This window comes from Stegodyphus dumicola, chromosome 5 (genome assembly GCF_044657685.1).
Source record: "Stegodyphus dumicola isolate Sdum_Otavi_A_Nest chromosome 5, ASM4465768v1".
Classification (NCBI taxonomy): Eukaryota; Metazoa; Arthropoda; class Arachnida; order Araneae; family Eresidae; genus Stegodyphus; species Stegodyphus dumicola.
In genome coordinates, this window is record NC_140772.1 from 88,483,820 (window position 1) to 88,503,451 (window position 19,632).

The 19,632-nt window shown below is 30.9% G+C and overlaps 1 protein-coding gene across 3 annotated transcripts in view; it reads left to right on the top strand.

Annotated features, from left to right (window-relative positions):
* The window catches only part of LOC118181836 (cell adhesion molecule Dscam1-like), a 1,419,238-nt gene that overhangs the window by 786,518 nt on the left and 613,088 nt on the right, over positions 1-19,632 (top strand). For all 3 annotated transcript variants that reach the window (XM_085816859.1, XM_085816860.1, XM_085816861.1), the window contains exon 3: positions 13,813-13,974. In XM_085816859.1, the coding sequence (XP_085672985.1) occupies positions 13,813-13,974 (162 nt within the window). The remainder of the gene's footprint in view (positions 1-13,812; positions 13,975-19,632) is intronic.

Genomic DNA, 19,632 nt, shown 5'->3' on the forward strand with positions numbered 1-19,632 from the left:
AACACCAAATACGGTTAAAAATCAATAAAAAGCAATTTTTACGATTAAAATTAGAGTTTTACGCAGAAACAAGAAATTCTGCGAGCGAACAGGAAGACAGAATTTTGGTGCACGAAATTCAAAATTTGCTTTTGGCCCCACTAGACAAGAAGACATTGAAATTAGTGCAAAATTGACTTAATTTACTATTCTACTAATGGCTTCAATTGTAGAGAAATAGTGGGTTTATTAGGCTTTGAACTATTTAAATAACTTAAAAATATTGTTATCAATTAGAATTATAAATTGTTGATTATTCTACAAATATTGCATGCAGATTAAATGAGAGCACAAAAACCTTAACCGGACATAAGAACAACATAATTCAATCACTTTCAAAGAAAAATTGCGTAGAATATCTTCTCGTTTTTGAGTTATGCGAGATATATACATACGTAAGACGTCGCGAAGAAAATGTATTTTGAATAGATTTTAAATCCTTTAAAAAAAAAAAGGTCTTTTATTCTGTCCGTACCTACAGATGTCCCGCAAAAACATCGTCTAAATGGACTCGAGAGCGGTGATATTTCATTTTGAGTATCCCATCTAAGATACACAAAATCTTTAGCTCTTACAATACATCCTTTATTTTGTACAGGAAAAGAAGTTATCAAAATACACGAAAGACTCTTTTTTTACTGTAAATATTAAATTTGTAACTAAATTATTTATACAGAAATTTAATTTTATATTTCTATAACCAAATATCTTTTATAAGCAAACGCACTGTTTCGATTTGTCCTCTTTTAATTTTTTTATTTATTTTAATTGCTTATAAATATTATTTACTTCTTTTATTTTTTCATATATACATGTTTGCATATATAAATGCTAAAATATTTATAAATGCATTTTAGCATTTATAAATATTTCAAGTGAATAAACAAAAACATAACAAAGCAAAGAAAGTATTTCACAGTCCTAAATTTCTAAATCTGCACAACTACTGGGTATTCTTGGTATCAATACAACCTAACTTTCCGCGAAACTGTTATGAGAAGCTCTACGAAGAGAAAAAATTCACAGATATGAAACCTTAACACCACCTAGTGGAATGTTAGACAACAATAATATAATGAGAATAAATGATAAGGCGGCTATTTAAGAGGCTTCAGCTAGATTGACGTGTTTCATTTCTCTTAGATATAATGTATATATACTTACTTTGTTTCATATAATAGAATGTGTAAGGACTTTTTTAATGGAAGTATAAGTGTTTATAGCAGTAAATGTAATATAGTATAATATATATATATATAGTTTTATAGCAGTAAATGTAATATTAGTACGCTCAACTTAATGATATTAGTCTAATCAAGAACTTTCTTCATCAAACTATTGAAATGCAAAATAATTTCAAATAAGAAAAAGGTGAATTTTCAAATACATTTTAATCTCGGAATTATTAACATCGTAGCAGATTCAGATTAAGAACTGGCCCGATAGAGTCATTCTCTTAAAAATCAGAGTTCATTTATTTAATTCACTAAACAGAGTTGAAATAGTACCAATGAATTCTTCTGATAGAAACACAAAATTTGTTTAAATATTTATCCTTATAGTGCATAGTCGATAAGTTGTTTCTGTCATTGAAATGTTAAGGTATACTTAATTACAATATAATATTAAACAAAACATTTCAGTTTTTTTATCTCTTTTCATATTGCCCTAGAATTTATTCAGTGTTGTTTTTTCGATTTGATTGGCAGAGTCATAATCATAATATCATCTTACGTTATTATGTCTGCTTCTTTTTTCCTCAAATTATTAATTTTGTTTTATAAATATGCATTATTTTCTACCGTGTAATCATGTTTTAGTAAAATAGAACATATCGCTGGACTATAAATATTTAAATCTGCTTCCCTGTGAAAATAAACAGCTCAGTTTATCTCCAGTTTTTACAATTTTCTAAAATTTTACAATTTAAAACTTCTTTCAAATTTACATATTTTTAGGCCATATTTTTTCAGGCCTATAGTTACATTTTATTCTATATCTTTCTTTTACACATTTGAATGATGTAATTCAATATTTTTGTTCAAAGCTTTAACTTCCATCTAATCAGTATATTTTAATAAAATCAACACACTAAAATGCTAAATGCTGTTGTTGGTCAAACACTAAGATAATGCAGGGTGATCAGCGAATAAACCCTGATTTCAAAATTAAATATCTCTACAACAAAGATCGATAGAATTATGCGGTAAACTATACGTTCATTAGCAAAACTGTAAAAATGGTGTACAAAAGTTTAGAAAATTTAGTTACGAAAATCGTTAACAGATGGCACTTTGCGCTGAAAACTCTTTCTCTGGAAAGAGTCAATTAATTAAAAAACTAAAGCAGCCTTTGCGATCAAAATACAATTTTTTCAAAATGGTCACCGTGCGAAATAATGAGGTGGCGAACAAGGAAATTTGACATCACGTCTTGCAGTGTCTCAACGGAAATGGAATCAGATGCAACACCAATCAACGATTCAAGCTCATCTAGAGTAGCGGGATTGTTTCGATAGACAGTGTCTTTTAATGCCCCCCCACAGAAAGAAGTCACAAGGACTATTCCTGTGTCAGTAAATTGCGGATAATCTAACGCAGCTACTCTATTCCCAAAGTATTCATGAAGAAAGCGAAAAACTCTATCTGTTCGATGTGGTCGAGCCCCATCTTGCATGAACCAGTCAATACCTGGTCGATCCTCCAACATTAGTTGAGTGCTGACAAATTGTTCCAAAAATTGTAACGTAACGTTCAGTAGCTATCGTTTCTCGCACGGAAAAGGGTCCCATAATGCCTCTGTCGCATACCGCAACCCATGCAGTAACTTTAGGCGAATGCAGTGCTTTTTCTTCACGCGAATGAGGATTTTCGGAACCCCAAAATCTCCAGTTTTTTTTTTTTTTTTTTTTTTTTTTTATTAACGATTCCATTCAAATGAAAATGAGCCTATCTGTGAACCAGATGCAGCTGACATGAAATCTGTCGTTGTCGACCATTGTTGGAATCTGATTTGCAAAGTCAGTCCTTTGTTACACAGCTTTCATGGGTATGGCCTAATGACTTTGGATTTTGTATGGAAACAGCCGAAAGCTGCTTTTTTTTATATTTTTTGCGTGCTCGTGTACTTTAAACCTGTCTCTGATGCAATCCGTCGGATGCTTTTCCTAGGATTTTACTTTAGAATTCCAGAAACTTTGACTGCATTTTCAGGAGTAACTACAGTTTGCCTAGGCCCAACATTTCCCTTTCAGTCATCTGCGACGCTGCCAGTCCGTTCGAATTTCGCGAAGAGCATGCGAATGGGTTTCGCATCGGTTGCAACTGGAACATTGAATCGCTTTTTAAAACTGCGACGTGTTGCCGTAGGACTGTGTTCTAATTGGTGAAATTGCAGAACCAAAAAAAAAAAAAAAAACATGTTGTTCAATGGAATACATTATTTCACTTTTTACGCTAGCCTTTTTTCACTAGCCAACACTCGTGCTGATCACTTTCGTATTCAAAGCCCATTTTTAAAGGCTATTGATAGGTCATTGCGATTAGAGCGCCATCTGTTGACGACTTTCGTAACTAAGTTTTCTAAACTTTTGTACACCATTTTTACAGTTTTGCTAATAAATGTACAGTTTACCGCATAATTCTATCGATCTTTATTGTAGAGATATTGAATTTTGAAATCAGGGCTTATTCGTTGATCACCCTGTACGTAGGAAGTGCACAATACGAGATTGAAAGGCTGACTTACTTGATTATTGCAAAGCACGCAAGAGCTAGCTGCCAAAGGAGAAGGATTTCTTTCTGTGAGACTTTAACTGTATGAAGAAGAATGTATTCACTTAAACACTCGGGAAAAACCAAGAAAATGTAAGAATGATGAAAATGCCCATGCAGCCAGCCAGTTCGTTTGTAGTCGAACTACCGGTATTCAGCGAAATTACCGCTTGGAATGCTGGTTGGTTGCAAGGTAAATAGTAAACGATTACTACATTATCTAAAAAATAAAGCCGAAAGAAATCTAAAATAGTGGCCATTGAAATTCACTAACAGGAACTTAATTTAAAATCATGAATCACGATTGACTGTCAGTGTGAAAAATTACTTATAGGAAAAGGAAAAAAAGTCTTAAGATATACATATTTTTTATCCATAATCGTCTTCATTAAAATTAAATAAAAGGCCAAATGTGTAAAGAGAAGAATATGCTTTTATTTTTACTTAAATAATTCTTGGTCTACTTCGTCAATTCCAAAACTCCAAAAGGTAGGAATAAGCAATTCGAAAATTCCGAAGCAATTATAGTTGAAAATTTAATTTTGAATATGAGTGCTATAATGACATAAATGGATAAAATTCTTATTTTTATTTACAATAAGCGAAAAATGTTTACGAGAAACAGCATTGATTAAATTAAATTCCTTAAGCATCATTTGAAAAGCAATGGAATCAAATGAAGCTCCTAACATACGGTTTTACGGTTTTTACCTTAATATTTTATTTTAATTCGCTTCCAAACTAACATATCATTTTATTTCATTACAAATTTAGAAAAAACATTCTTTCGATTCAAATTGCTTAAAATAATTAGCAAAAAATCAGGAAATGCCTATCTTGTATAACAAATGCTTCAGAAAGTAATTTTAAACAAAACTATATACGTCAACAAGAAGAATCATGTTTATCCTATACTTAAAAATGAGAACTTTCGAAGGAAGAGGATGAGGAGTTCAGAAGAGCTTTTATTACATCTGACTGGTTTAATATTCTTACATTTTAGAAGAATAATTGATTGAAACATGAACCTATTTCAATTAAAATATTTTAGCTCGCTTTCGAACGGAAATCAATACGGTTCCATTGAATGGAAAAAAGTAAACGAAAAATGAATGAAAAATGAAATCAAGTAGCGCTTTTTGAAATTAAAACATTTCAATTTCCCTTAGTTAATGGAATTTCTAGTTTTTCCCTTTTGCGTATTCAAAATATGCTAAGTAAATCAATATACATTTTTTTTCTAAATTCTCTTTTCAATCAAATTTATTCATTAAAATAAATGCCATGTTTAAAATATCTAAATTTAATTTAATAAAACAACGTTGTTACGATAGAAGAAATAAAAGAAATAAGAAATAAGCAATTTTTTTCCATGTGTGGTCAGAATTTTACTCAGAAAAAAAATATTCGCCTTTAAATTAAATAAGCTAACTGTGTTATTAAAGTTTAAATTAATTTTGATTGATTAGTCATTTCATATGAAAAATTAGATGAGTTAGGAATGCAATTTAAGTTTTTCTACTTTAACGTCTATAATTACTTAATATATTGTGCATGTACGCGTTTTTCAATTTCATTGAAAAGATTTACTTCAGAATCATATTTATTTGAGCATTCGATAAATTCTTTGTATATTAGTTTGTGTTTGATAAAATGTAACTTGATACTAATATCACTGCCTTGTTCGAGACCTGTACAGTAATAACTAGCATAAGTAGAGAAATATTTACATACATCTAATGTGATGTATTTTTGCTTTTATTACATTTAACAATTTGCCTTTAAAAGTAATAACATAACTGGGTAATAATTGTCATAATTTATAAGTGTATTTATTGCATGCATTTCCAAAACCTCTTTTACAGTTTCTCCAACGGTTATTTGAAAAGCTAAATTGTACGCATTAATTCCTTTTCAGTTTTAATATTAAGAAAAATGTATATGGTGTGAACACCACTGACTTCCATACGGTATATTAAATCACATTTAATTTTTGCTGCATTTCATTTAAACTTATTTCCTCGAATTTCATTAGAAATGGAATTATCATTCAATCAATTTAGTTCTCACTTCGCAACAAGGCAGAACTACACAAAACTCAAAACATTTTCAGTAAAAATTGCAAAATACAGAAAAAGCTAAATCACCAATTACAGTTTAAAAAATTTAAAAAATTACATTTAAAACTAGAGTTTTTCACTCGAAAACAAGTAATTCGGTCAGCGGGCCATTAAATTTTCGGTGCACAAGAATGAAAGCTAACTTTCGTTTCCATTGAGCTTAGTGTACCAACTGACTTAGTTCTCTACTCTGCTAAGAATTTCAGGTGTAAAAAATGGCGGCCTCGTTACACCTAGCGTCACTTTAACTTTTGAGTTGTTTATAATTCTACAGCTTTTGCATGCACATTAACTAAACGCATAAAACCCTTAACTGGAACATAAGAACAATATAATTGAATCACTTTAAAAGCAAAAAATGCACAATTTACCAATACATTCGCAGCCGATTGCAACCAAAATAAAAGGTGCGCAACTAGATGCCATAGCTGTCCCATAGACAAAATTTCACCGTTCTGAGGCTTTTTGAGTTATGCTAGACACATACGTACGAACATCCGACACGAAAAAATCTCTTCTGAATCCGTTTTAAACCAATCCATTTTATAACCCATTTTTAACAAAAGAGTCCTTTATTCTGTCCGTACGTGTAGATGTCAAGTAAAAACATCGTTCAAATGGATTCCAGAGTGGTCAAACAAGAGTGGATATTTTCATTGCAATATGAATAAGTATAAAAGTATAATCAGAATAAAGATTTTTTTTTATTAATTAACTCAGGTTTTTGTTTTGCTTGTATTATTAGTTCCATTTTTGTGTATTCCCACTAGTTAAAATAATAACCTGAGTTAATCCAAATTAGTTAAGATATATAGAAGCTCAAGATCATTGCTTTTGGAGACTTATTGTTGACTTGTTATTCTGTTGCATCTTCCTCCCATTGAATTGGTTTCTCGGTTTAGCTTTGATAGCCGTCATTACGTAGTGAAATATTGAGGGTCTAGCCAAAATTTGTTCAAGCACATGTTATTTTATATTTAATAATTTAATTTGATTCGATACTTGTTTTATCTGTTTTTGTACACCATCTTAATTAAAACTCCGGATAGCTGGTTAATAAATATGTTGACTTTAAACCTTTAGTCGAATTCGTGTTACTCTATTTAGTCGATGTGATGAATTGATATAAAAAGTAGTAAATAAATGAATATAATTCATGTATATGATTCTTTCAACTCTTTGGTTCTTAATTGGGACTTCGCATTTGTTCATGCGAGCAGCCTATAAAATTTAAGATCGCTTAACTTTCTTATTTGGTAGCTGAATCATAATTCCCTCTTACTGGAAGTTGAAAGTAATTATTGATCTATAATTTATCGTGGTAGAATATGTGTGTAAGTTTTTCTGTTTCTACTTTTGCATATGGCAATAAGGCAAACGGTCGATAGAGTATTGTGTCTGTGACAGCCAAGTAGAATTACTCGCCTATTTTGTATCATTTATTTCGTATCGTCTAGTTCATATTTAAAATTAGTGTAATTAAAGAAAAACAGTCCATGTAGCGTGATTTATTTAATTACTCAGCGGCAGTGAAGCATGATATGTTTGGGCCAGTATTACTTGCTTATTTGAATAACTGATTGCGTATTAATTGTAACAGAAAGTAATTTGGTTGTTAAGCAAATGAACACCCTCACGTTTAAACTAATTAGGAAATATTTGCCTATCTGGTAAAGATACTCTAGAATAATGTAAAGCTTCATATTTAATATATGCAGTTTTAAATACAAGTATACTTTTCAAGAAATGCAGTTAAATCTGGTGTGTAACTGTAGTACAGAACTATCAGAACAACCGTAAGATATGACATCTGTTTAATATTTTTACAAGTTAGTGTTCTTGTAGGGCATACCTCAGTGCATTTTGCTCGTTAAGCTACAGACGTTTAATACTTTCAATGAAATATTTAGCAAATTATGCATTCAAGAATTTGTCGTTAGCATGTCTCTTCCAAAACATAAATTCACCTTCTTTATAACTTAATGCTTTTATTTCCGAAGTTTCATTTCGTGTCTCTTTACTACAGTTAACACAATAAGCATTAGTTATTCTTTCCTGAATTCTTTCTTGGAACACGGCCAAATATTTTCGCCGGGAATAAATTTACAAAATCACTTGTATTTTTTCTGAAAGTGCGACATGTTTAGCAGAAAGAAATTCGGGTTGAAATTGTGTTCTTTAATCAAATGCGGACTTTGCTACGACTCTTAAGATCTGTTTGCAAATTTTACTTTCCTAGATTTTTTTTCCTGTTCGTCGAGAAGGAGAGGGAGAGCGGCAGTTACGGAAGAGCTGTTAACTACCTGACTAAAGGGAAAAAAGGAGTGTGCAATCATCGTTTCAAATAAGCACCTCTAACATGTTTAAAACGTGCTTAGAATATTTTAGCAACTATATTTAAAGCAAAGTTTTACTTCCTTTTCTCCTTCATTTTTTCGGTTACTTCGCAATAATTTATTTTTTTAATGGCACATGGAACTAATTTCTAAAGCTGGCAGGAAGAAAAAAAAACTGAAGTTAATATTAATTACTTTTTATGGAACATAATATATAAAATATTTTTCATTCAAAAGAGTCAAGCTAAAGAGCTTTTCATATTAAAAATTAAATGTTTACTTAAAAATTATAAAATTTTCAAATTTTTACATCTTTGTACGAAGTAAAGGAAGTATTGTAATCTCGAAAAATTTCGAGTATTACATTTCAACAGAAATATCTATTTTGATACTTACCAAATTCATTTTGACTATTTATGTGCGTTGCATTTGTACGTACTGACGTAATATAGGAGTGTTTTTTTTCTTAAACGGACTATAAAATGGATTTAAAATGAATACAAAATGAAATTTTTCCTGACATCTGCACGTACGTACTTACGTATGTATCTCGCATAAGTCAAAAGCTGCAGAACGGTGAAATTTTTTATGTGGGATTGTTATAACATGTAGTTATGCACCTCACTTTTAATTGCCGTTGGCAGTATTAAAAAATTATATTAAGTTTGTCTCCTGTACGACAAACCGGGATATTTCATTTTAAAATTTGCAGCTTTTGATATAATTTTCAACTTACCTTAGGAATCGGTTAGTTAAATTAGAAGATTTTGAGGAAATAAGTTTAAATGAAATACAGCAAAAAGTGTTATAATTTAATAGGTCGTACAAGGAAGTCATATGGTGCCCAAATTAGGAAATTGTAGTTTGTATGAGTGACTTTCTTTTATTCGAATTCGAATTCTCGAATTCAAATAAAAGAATTTCCAGTTCTTTCTCGTGTTCTTCATATACGTAAAACGCAGCTGCAATCAAGCTACTTGCCTCCCTTTCCTTAGCATTGACATTTAGACATGGATTTCCAACTGAAGAATTTAAGTGACCAATGTCCGTAAAATTAATGCAGTCACTAGCATCCATCTGTGATTTCAAATTAGCATTGCTCAAAAGTTTGGTAATTAGTTTCTATCGCACTATTTGTAATGGTTGGTTTTCTTCATATTTCCGAAGAAAGATGATATACTGCATTTACTATTCAAGCTCAGAAAGGAATAGAATAATCAAGAAAATTTTTTTGAACCAACGAAATGTTTACTCCATTCAAGATAATTATTAACCTAATTAACTTTTATTTTTTAATTCTACTTTTTATAACGTTGTATACAAATATTTATTATAAATTAGAGGAAAATATATTAAGGAATAAAAGAAGATAGTATTAAATCAAGATACTAAGCATAGTCTGCGATGCAAGAAGTATAATACGTATGCTAAATGTGTGATGCAATATCGATGAGTACAAGCAAATCGACTTAAATATTAAAATGTTTATAGAATCGTATGTCTACCAAGCGCTTCCAGATATTTACACCTCGGCAACACATTATTTGTAGGGCACCTGTAGGAGAAAAAACAGATTTACGACGTTTACGAGCTTATGACAAAGTCAGAAAGTAGTTTAAAAACAATGCCTTGTCGAAAAGGAAAAACGTAATTGCTGAACTTAATGTTCAAATTCAGAAGCTAATTTTCTCACACACAGAAGGATAGAAGCCGCATGAACGAAACATTTTAGGGACAAAAATTATCTCAAACCTTATGTTTCACAAATAAATGCAAAATTGATATTGCAATGGTGCAAGGAACATAAAACCAGGACCATTGATCAACAGAGACAAGTATTGTTTTCAGATGAATCCTTCTCTATACTATTTTTAATCTCAGAATGATAAAATAAGCTTTATCGACAAAAGCTTGCAATCTGTCTGCTACAATACTGTCTGCTTCCAACGCTAAAACATGGCAGTGAATCAGTTATGCTTTGGTCAGTTATATCCCGAGTTGCCTCAGATCCAATTGTCATCTTTTAAGAATTAATAAATATTACTGACTATCTAACCATTTAAAGAGACCATAGTCATTCAATTTGACAAATACTCTTTCTAATGCGTCTATCAAGAACTAATACTCCCATTCACTGAAGACATTGTCCTGTAACAGCCCGGAAAAAATGAAGATTAAATTTCACATCTTCTGTGACCCGAACGATACTTAGAAGTCTTACGTCTTAGATACTTATGTCTGGACGAGCCGCTGCCATATTTTCATTCATCAGTCATACTGTGGGCAGTTGTATGCGATTTGCCGAAGATTCAATTTTCACTTTATAAGAATTATTAAACATTATTGATTGCAGACTCATTTAAGATTACCATGTTCATTTAATATCACAGATACTGTTTTTTACATCTTTCAATAAGTAATGCTTACCATTCATTGAAAACATAGTGTTCAGTAATAGTATGAAAAAAATACCAAGTTACACACCTTTTGTTACTTGCAAAATAACCAGACTTAAATATCCTTTCACCATTATAGTTTGGGATAGCATCTCTCAAAACGTTATAGCAGTTTCTGATACACCTACGAAAATATAAAATATCTATAATTACCAGAATTCGCATGCTATTATTCTAAAATGATTTCAAACAGGCTTGTGCGCGGAAGGTACTTCGTCAGTACATTAGGGCACACGTTTTTATATTTTTAAGTTTTTACTTTATTTATTTTTTATATTTGACATCTAAGTACAGAAACACATTTAAAAAAGCTTGATTATTAGGGCAGTGCCAAAAATTTCAATCATAATTATTTAGAAGCATTGAAGTCATTCATTAAAACTTGTTGCATTTGGTTTTCCTTCAACAGTCGTACACTGCGGGACAAAGAAAGGGACAGTTCTATATCTCCCATTCCACTGGGCCGATTGACGAAATTCAAATTGTGTTTTTCATGCCTCGTAAGCGCGACTTAGGATGTATATTAGATTTATATATAGCATTGTTTTAATATAGGTAATTTGACACAAAATCGGACTTTTTCTGAAATGACATGCCAATGTTTTCCCATATTTCGATACTACGACTCAAATTACTCCTAAATACTAAATTTTGTAAAGTTTGGTGCGACATTTATGGGGAAACTCAAAAATTTAACTTGGAGTAATTTTTTTCAATTTGCGCCAAGAACTTTGCTAAGGCCTTAATTCATAGCAATCAATATATTCTCCTTCCGTTTTTTTCATTACTAACGAGCTGAAATAAACTCATGGTTCATATTTTCAAATAATTTTAACAAACTGCGTAAACCACATTTGGCTTTACAAATATGCCAAATTTCAAAATGCGCCAACATATAAATTCACCTATATCTTCGGAAATTTTCAATAAAAAAACTCTAATGTAATGCATGTACTTTAAGATGATGTTAAATATTTTATAGGTTATAAATCAAAACTTTTTTCGAAAAATTAAAAAAAATATTTAAAAATAAAATTTTAAAAATAAATGATAAACAATGGGCTAATTTTATATGGAATGAACATAAATTTCGACATGTAAAAGGAAGAATAAAATAAGTTTAATAAAAAATATTAACAAATACATACCAAATTCAATTAACATTGCGGAGCTAAAATTTTGAGAGCTAATTTTTAAAAATTACTCTTGCGAATTTTACAAAACTTGGCAGTTTGGCATAATTTGAGTCGTAAAACTGAAATATGGAAAAAAATTGGCAGGTCATTTCAGAAAAAAGTCTAATTTTGTGTCAAAATACTCGTATTAGAACAATGCTTTATATAAATCTAACACGTATCCAAGTCGCGCTTTCGAGTCATGGAAAACGCAAGTTGAATTTCGTCAATCGGCGCACTAGAACGGAAGATATAAGAACTGTCCCATTTTTTTTTTCGCAGTGTACATTAAGAAAGTTTCGGTACCTCGATATGTGGCCCTTTCGACCAATATTTAACAAATTATTAATCACAAACCAAGGTCAAACGAAACCTTTCACATCTATCAGTAAATCATCTGATAAAATATAGGAAAATCTGGTGTTCTTTTCTAAATAACAATCTAAAATATTTCGAATTACTCTATTATTTTGGATCAGGTTTTTCTAGACATATAATTAGATAGCTATTACTCTGGTAATCCTAGATCATAAACACATTGTAATAATTAGAGATCTATCAGTAACAGTTGCTGCTTCTTGCCTTATGATGTATGCCCTTAAGTGCTAACCGCAGAAGAGAGATTAAAACTCATCGTATAGTGACTACATATATTTTCTGAGTTGGTGCCAGAAAAGTGTGTATTCATAATTTCGTTGAAACAAAGATAATGATTTTTAATAAATTACAGCAGCACAAAAAACGTTAAAAAAACACCCCTTTAGACATAATGTAAAATCTGAAAACTTTCAGATTTTTATTTTATTATTTTTAATATTTTCTTTGGTATTAAAAGCCACAGAAAAAAATAGAGTCAACAGGCTCATTTCAAATCCCTGTTTAGAAATAATGAGCGTACAGACCATGTTGCACATGCGACAAACCTGAGGCATTTGTTATGAAAAGGTTGATATTTTTAAACATCTTAGCAGTTATCTTAGTAGGGATCACGCAAATAATATTATGTCTGGTAAAAAACCATTTAATAACGTTAAGTCAGAAGTGAACAGTTACATCTTGTAAATGAGAAATTTAGAATCGATTGTACTAACCTAATATCTCTCCATTAATACTCTTTTGCTAGTTAAAATAGAATTTGTTTATATAGATCATTGTCAATGAGATATTAAACTTTACTTTATTTAGATCACAGTGAACTAAGATCTTAACTCTTTTATCGAAGTTTGCTACTAATACGTATTCTGGCAATTTTCATATAATTTATTTTCTTTTCACTAATCTACAGTTGCGTATGTACTGAGCTACGGAATTAAGTCGTCCAAAAAATATTATTCTCATAAAGCATGACAAATAATATTTCAAACAATGTAGATGCGAAAGTTTCTTTCTTCCGTAAATTTATTTCTTACGTGACATCTGCGAATTTGTAAGTTTTATTTTGTGTTGTGTTGTTCTATTTTTTTACTTACCTCTGTAAGCCTTGTGTAGTACTACATGGTGTACAAAGAATTTAAAAATTTCAATAAAAAAAGACCATAAGTAAATTTAAAATAAACAAGTAATTCACCAGTTTATCGTATAATTCAATATTACAAATTCACCACTTAAAATTAATTTGTATATTGCATAGATTAGTTGATAATTTGTTTATTTTTAGTACAAAAAGGGCTGCATTTTTTCGAAAAGGGAAAACTATACTGCGCATTTCCACAAATAATAAAATAAAGAATTCTTCCGTTTATGTGATAAAAAATAGAAGCTTTATATCCGTTAATGTGTCATCATATATTAGAACAATCGAAAAGACTGTTGTTTTTATGACGATTTACTGTTTCTACTCAGGTTGAACGGTATAAATTTCTTCTTATGATTTTTACTGTAGCAAAGGTTACATATTTCCCTTTTTCTTTCAGTCATCAAGCAACGATTTACTCCTCAAGTTCAGGACGATTTTGTGGTTCGTGGAAATACAGCTGTGCTAAAGTGCCACTTGCCTACTTTTGCCAGAGAGTATGTGACGGTCGATTCATGGATCAGGAATGATGATTATGTCCTAAAAATGACAGATACAAGAGGTATGACAATATTAAGAACTATAATAGTTAGTGTGCGATTCTGAAATATTTTGAATTTTTTAAATGTTTTCTGCAAATTTAGTTACTATAAAACAGCAGATAAGAAAAGAAATTAGCTGGTGATATCTTTTAGAAAGAATTTCATCATTACTATTAAATAAAAAGGTATTTTTGCGATAGGTCTTGTGATATAGGTTCTAAAGTATACTTTATAACATCTTGTTCTAAAATTCAAATTAAATAATTGCCATAAAGATTTAACTTTTTCCGTATCTTCAAGTTCTTTCTAATGAATAAATACAAAAAAGACTGAATGCGCATATCTGAACATTTTTTTTTTCGAAATATTCTAAAAAAGAATATACAGATCCTAGGAAAGTGGTTTCCAAATATGCAATGCTACATCTTGCTCTAAAACCAAAGATTAAATAATTGCCATAAAGATGTTATGTTTTCCCCCTATCTTTAAGTTGTTTCCTATCAATAATTACAAAAACGAATGAATATGCATATCTGAACATTTTCTTTCCAAAATAGTCTGGAAAAGAATGTATGGGCCCTGCGAAATTGGATTCTAAATACAATATATAGCATCTTGTTCTGAAACCTAAAATTAAATCATCTCGCCATACAGAGATGAGATTTTTCCCTTTTTTAAGTTTTTTAACCTTAAATAAAAAATAATGCAAGTGTAAATCTAATAATTGTTTCAAATAATCAAAATTTACTAACATTCAGTGCAACAAGAAACATATTTGAAAGTTAAAGATCGATTTAAGATTTTTCAAGCTGGAAAAGAAATCCTGATTTCGGAACACTGAAAAAAATAACTGTGGTGTTGATAGTTTTGATCACCATGTTTGTACCCTAGTTTTATCATTTCATTACGCTTCATAGGTGTTGCTAACTTGACGTTCTGCTTTAGAGCCCGCAAGGATAGCATAGCTTATGCTACCATGCATATAACTAGTGACAAGTCATATTTTCTATAGAACAAAACATCAAGGCCTTTTCAGATAGGTATAAGTTAGGAATAATTATATATTTTGATTGAATGGAATAAAATTAAGTTATTAATCATTCATTATGGAATTCATTATGTAAATAATGAATTTTTGTAATCACAATTATATGTGCTACACAAATGAATATTTTCTTTGAATTTTTCACGTTGTACAGTTATTAAGAAAATGAGCAATCGCTCTAGAAAAGATATTTTTATCATAAAAAGTTTTAGCATTATTAATATGATATTAGAATTAGAGCCTTAACTGTTGCAAGTGATATGCTAATGAAGTTAAAATATATATTAAGATCTCCGTCATAAAACCATGGTTATAGTAACGCTACAAGTATAGTTCACGCTACAAGTATTATATCGAGACTAATCATAAAGACTTTTTAATTTATCACCAGCCTGAAGAGTAAAGAATTAGATGTGTTAACGATATTTGGTCAAATGTTAGAGATTTTAAAATTTATTTTGAATGTATTGAAGTTTCTTTATATTATTGTTAAATACAGGATGGTCATAAAAAACACTTCCTTGATATAGAAACCCCTAGCAGCCTATCCGCTCAACCAATTAAAGTAATCATTTCAATCAAAATTTCCACCATTGTTACTTGAAGGTATGCGTTTAAACTGTAAAGACTTAAAACAGGAGATCTCAAGTTACGGTTACAGTGAAAATATTTCAAACTTTTCGAATGGCAACACCCACGTTTTTCCCGTCCAAATGGATCAGTGCATTGAAAACCATAAATGGCATTACAACGATGCACATGCATGACGAAAATAGCCGGCATAAAAAATTCGCAAAGAAAAACATTGCAAAGGACAAATGACAGCACAAAACAGGAGAGGAAAAAATTTAATTGCAATTACAAGCTTTCAACATGTACAGCGTTTCAAAATAGAGTCATATTCCGTAACATTGTAGTTTCGTGACCATCGCGATCCCCAGACTTCACTGCAACGGATTTCTGGTTTTGGGTTTATATAAAATCTGTGGTGTGGACATCAAATCCTCAAGATTTCCTAGAATTTAAAGATGCCATAAAACGTGAAGTTATACACATTCTTTCTCTGATGTTGAATTCATCATTGTTTTAACAATCTCTCGGATAGAATGTGTTATCATCTGCGAATGGGCGCCTTGAATACTTGTAATTCCAATAAATATTTTCCCTCCTCTCCTTCCTTGCGTTGTCACTAGTCCTTTACAATGTTCTTCTTCGAAAATGTTTTATTCCGTTAATTTTTTATCATATGTGTATCGATCTAAAGCCATTTATGGATTTCAATACAATGATCTGTTTGCGCAGGAAACAAATAGAGTGTTGCCATCGGAAAATTTCAATATAGTTTCAAAATTGTAATGATAACAGTGAGAGCTCTATCGTTTTAAATCGTCACAATCTCGAGTGCATGCCTTCAAATAACAGTATCTGAAATTTCATTTGGATTGGTTGAGCTGATATGTCACCAACGATTCATATATCGGGGAAGTTTTTGATGATCAACCTGTATAATATGAAAAGGATGATAATCATGTTGATTCGGTTACAGTTTATTTGATAACGACAGCGCACATTAGAGCTATCTGCCTGAAAAAGGATGTTTACGTGGAGGAATATTTTAAAGGAAACTGACTTGTATCCCCATTACACATGGGGGGGGACAACCACAGAAACGATCATGCATCCAGCCCGTTGTCTAGAATTAATATTACTGCTCAGAGCGAGTGGTCTATTTAGTTATTTGTTCATAAATAAAAGTAAAGCTAACTGGAATTTATTTATTTATTTATTATTATTCGTTTCATGTATCAGCATTGTGATTTTTCAAAATTTATCCAATATTTGTCCTGATGTATCTTCAAATGATCACTTCGGAAGTTTAAATTATGGAATATATGTTGAAGATTAAGTTTAATTAATATAGTAATGCCACTTGAACTGATAAGTTTTCTTAGGTAAAATGTTTTGTAGTCTTTGTTTTCGAACCTTGAAGGCTGTTATCAAGGAGCATAGACAGTACTGGGCATAGCTATAATATCTCAGCACTCGAAATCAATTTATTGATAAACAGAGTCTAATGCAGAATTTTTTTACATATTTCAGCAGCATTTTACTACTGATTTTTTACCTTCATTTATTTCTTCCCACTTTCCTACTGGCTCTGAGATACTGCATAGGAGACAACTTAGATAAAATTTATGCGGCTTAGAACTTGTTTCAGCAAACTGTGAGGCCGTTTAATTATGACGTATAGTTCTCCCATGTTTTTAATTACATTTTGAAAAACTCTACATTAAAAGTAATTTTAATGGGGCTCAGTTATGATACATATTATCAACGACTGACTTTTATTTTTTAAATATATGTAGCATTATATGTTATGTTAGATCCTAATACTGAGATTCATTGCATTTAAAGTTATGAATGTTTTCCAAAATACGCAAGATATCGTTTTCAAATATCGGTAATTCAAAGCTGCTGGTTTGATGGTGTGGTTGCAGCGGACGTGATTAGAGCGGATACATACGATGTCGTGGTCAGAGCGGACACTTCGAAACTCATCGTGGTTAGAGCGGACACATTTTTTCCCCATCTTGGAACAGATAAAGTTTGCAGATAAATAAGTAAATAAATACTTTTAAAAATCATAAATATAATTTAAAATAGTATTTAAGTGGCAAATCTCTTTTAAGTATGATAACTATTTTTTACCGAAGTTTTCTGTTTTTGCACTCGATTATCGAATTACAAGGCACTGGAATTAATCTTGGCATTGGAGTATGTCGGTATTTTAGTAACGAAATTATAACCTTTTTGATATAATGCTGATAGTTCTTCTTGAAATATTTGGGGAACAGGAATTGATGTTACATCTCGGACACTTTTTTTGCAAGTCTATAACTTCCTTTCAACTTTCATCTCAGCAATGTTGGGCACGCAGGAATGTTCAGTCTTCAGTACTTGGTATTGAAAATTTTTCTATACATTTCCTTTACAATGATCTGTTTTACATACCCAACTAATGCCTAGCTTATTTTTTCGGTGTAAACGGTGTGGCTAATCATCTACAACTAAACATTCTTTTTTTTTTTTTGGAGAGAGTAATTTTGTTGAAATGGCTATGGGTTCCATCACATATTTTTTCGAGGCTATAAAACGACATACATACTTCGTAAGGATCAAACATCTACTGAGAAAATGTGAAAAACCTTTTCTCTTAAAATTATCGACTTATATCTACAGCAGGTGCAAAGCTCGAAACTACACAATAGATGACATGTGACTGATTAGGCAAATAACACAATAGGTGCAAGAATGTCCGCTCTGCCCACCAAGCTACCCTCACGTGTCCGTTGTAGCCACTGTCCGCTCTGACCACGTAGCCGCTGGTCTTTGCAGAAAGGGGGAAGTGAATGTATAATCTAAGTCTTTAATAAGTCGAGAATTTAGGTTATAGTGATCACTTATGTACACCTATTTAATTTTAATTTTATTGCTACTTTTCATATACGGTTTGATGGTCATAGAAGTTCACGTGTGTTTTGACACAATATTTCTCTTTTCTTTTAATGACAATCTTTTCCAAATATCCCTTATACAACTCCTTAAGTTTTTGCTACATTTACTTCAAATTTAATTTTAATTGAATTTAGACATTAAATCAGCAGCACCATAGTTGTCTTTAAATCTGACTAAATATCAGTCTTTAAAGCTGCTTATGAAAAAAATGCTTTTTAATAATTATTTTATATTTAGTCATTCAGTTAATTCAATTATCTACATCAACATATTTTTTCACATTATATTCTGGAATTTTTTCAAATTCCACAAGTCATTCAGTTTTCAGGAATGCGCTTTGTTTTGTGAAGGTATATTATTTGAAGAGAAGAGAGAAGAAAAATATACTTTTACTGCAGTAGATTATTATGTTATGAAACTTAAGTTATTGCACCAAAACATACAAGTTATTTTATGATATATTCAATGGAAACAAACCTTCTTGTATTAGTACAAGAATCTTCGATTGTAAAATTCTAGAAATGTTTACGCTATAGTATGACTGATGACATTTTTTTTTTTTTTTTTTTGTCAGAAACTTTAAGCAGAACGATTTTGCCATACGAAAATAAATATAATCCTGTTTTAATATAAAAGTACACTTTGAATATAGTAAAGATACAATCTTCATTGAAATTTTCATTAGAAAAAAATTTACTACCTTATGAGATCTAGCGCATTTTTGCAAGCATGAAATGGTAACTAGATCTACTTAAAGTTCGTACCTTGCGAATTCTCGCACAGTCGTGAAGATGGACACAACAGCGGAAGGGTGTAAAAGGCCCTTTTATTTATCACAAACAATTTAAAAGAAGGCACACACTTAGGTGCTTACATAAAATACCGACCACCTGCGGTGATAACTTAAAAGTTGATTTAACATTGAATTTAAAGATAGAAATGTAGTAATTGACTACTCAATTTAATCTACCAGGCAAACTCAGAAACCTACACTGTCGGGCGGCTAGAATGCATAGTCGCTACTAAGATTAACAGTTGGAGAACGAAGGAGTCAATGTGTGCTTCACTAGCGAAATCGCGCTCTGTCTGACATTCTCGTTCCAATAGTTTAAACACT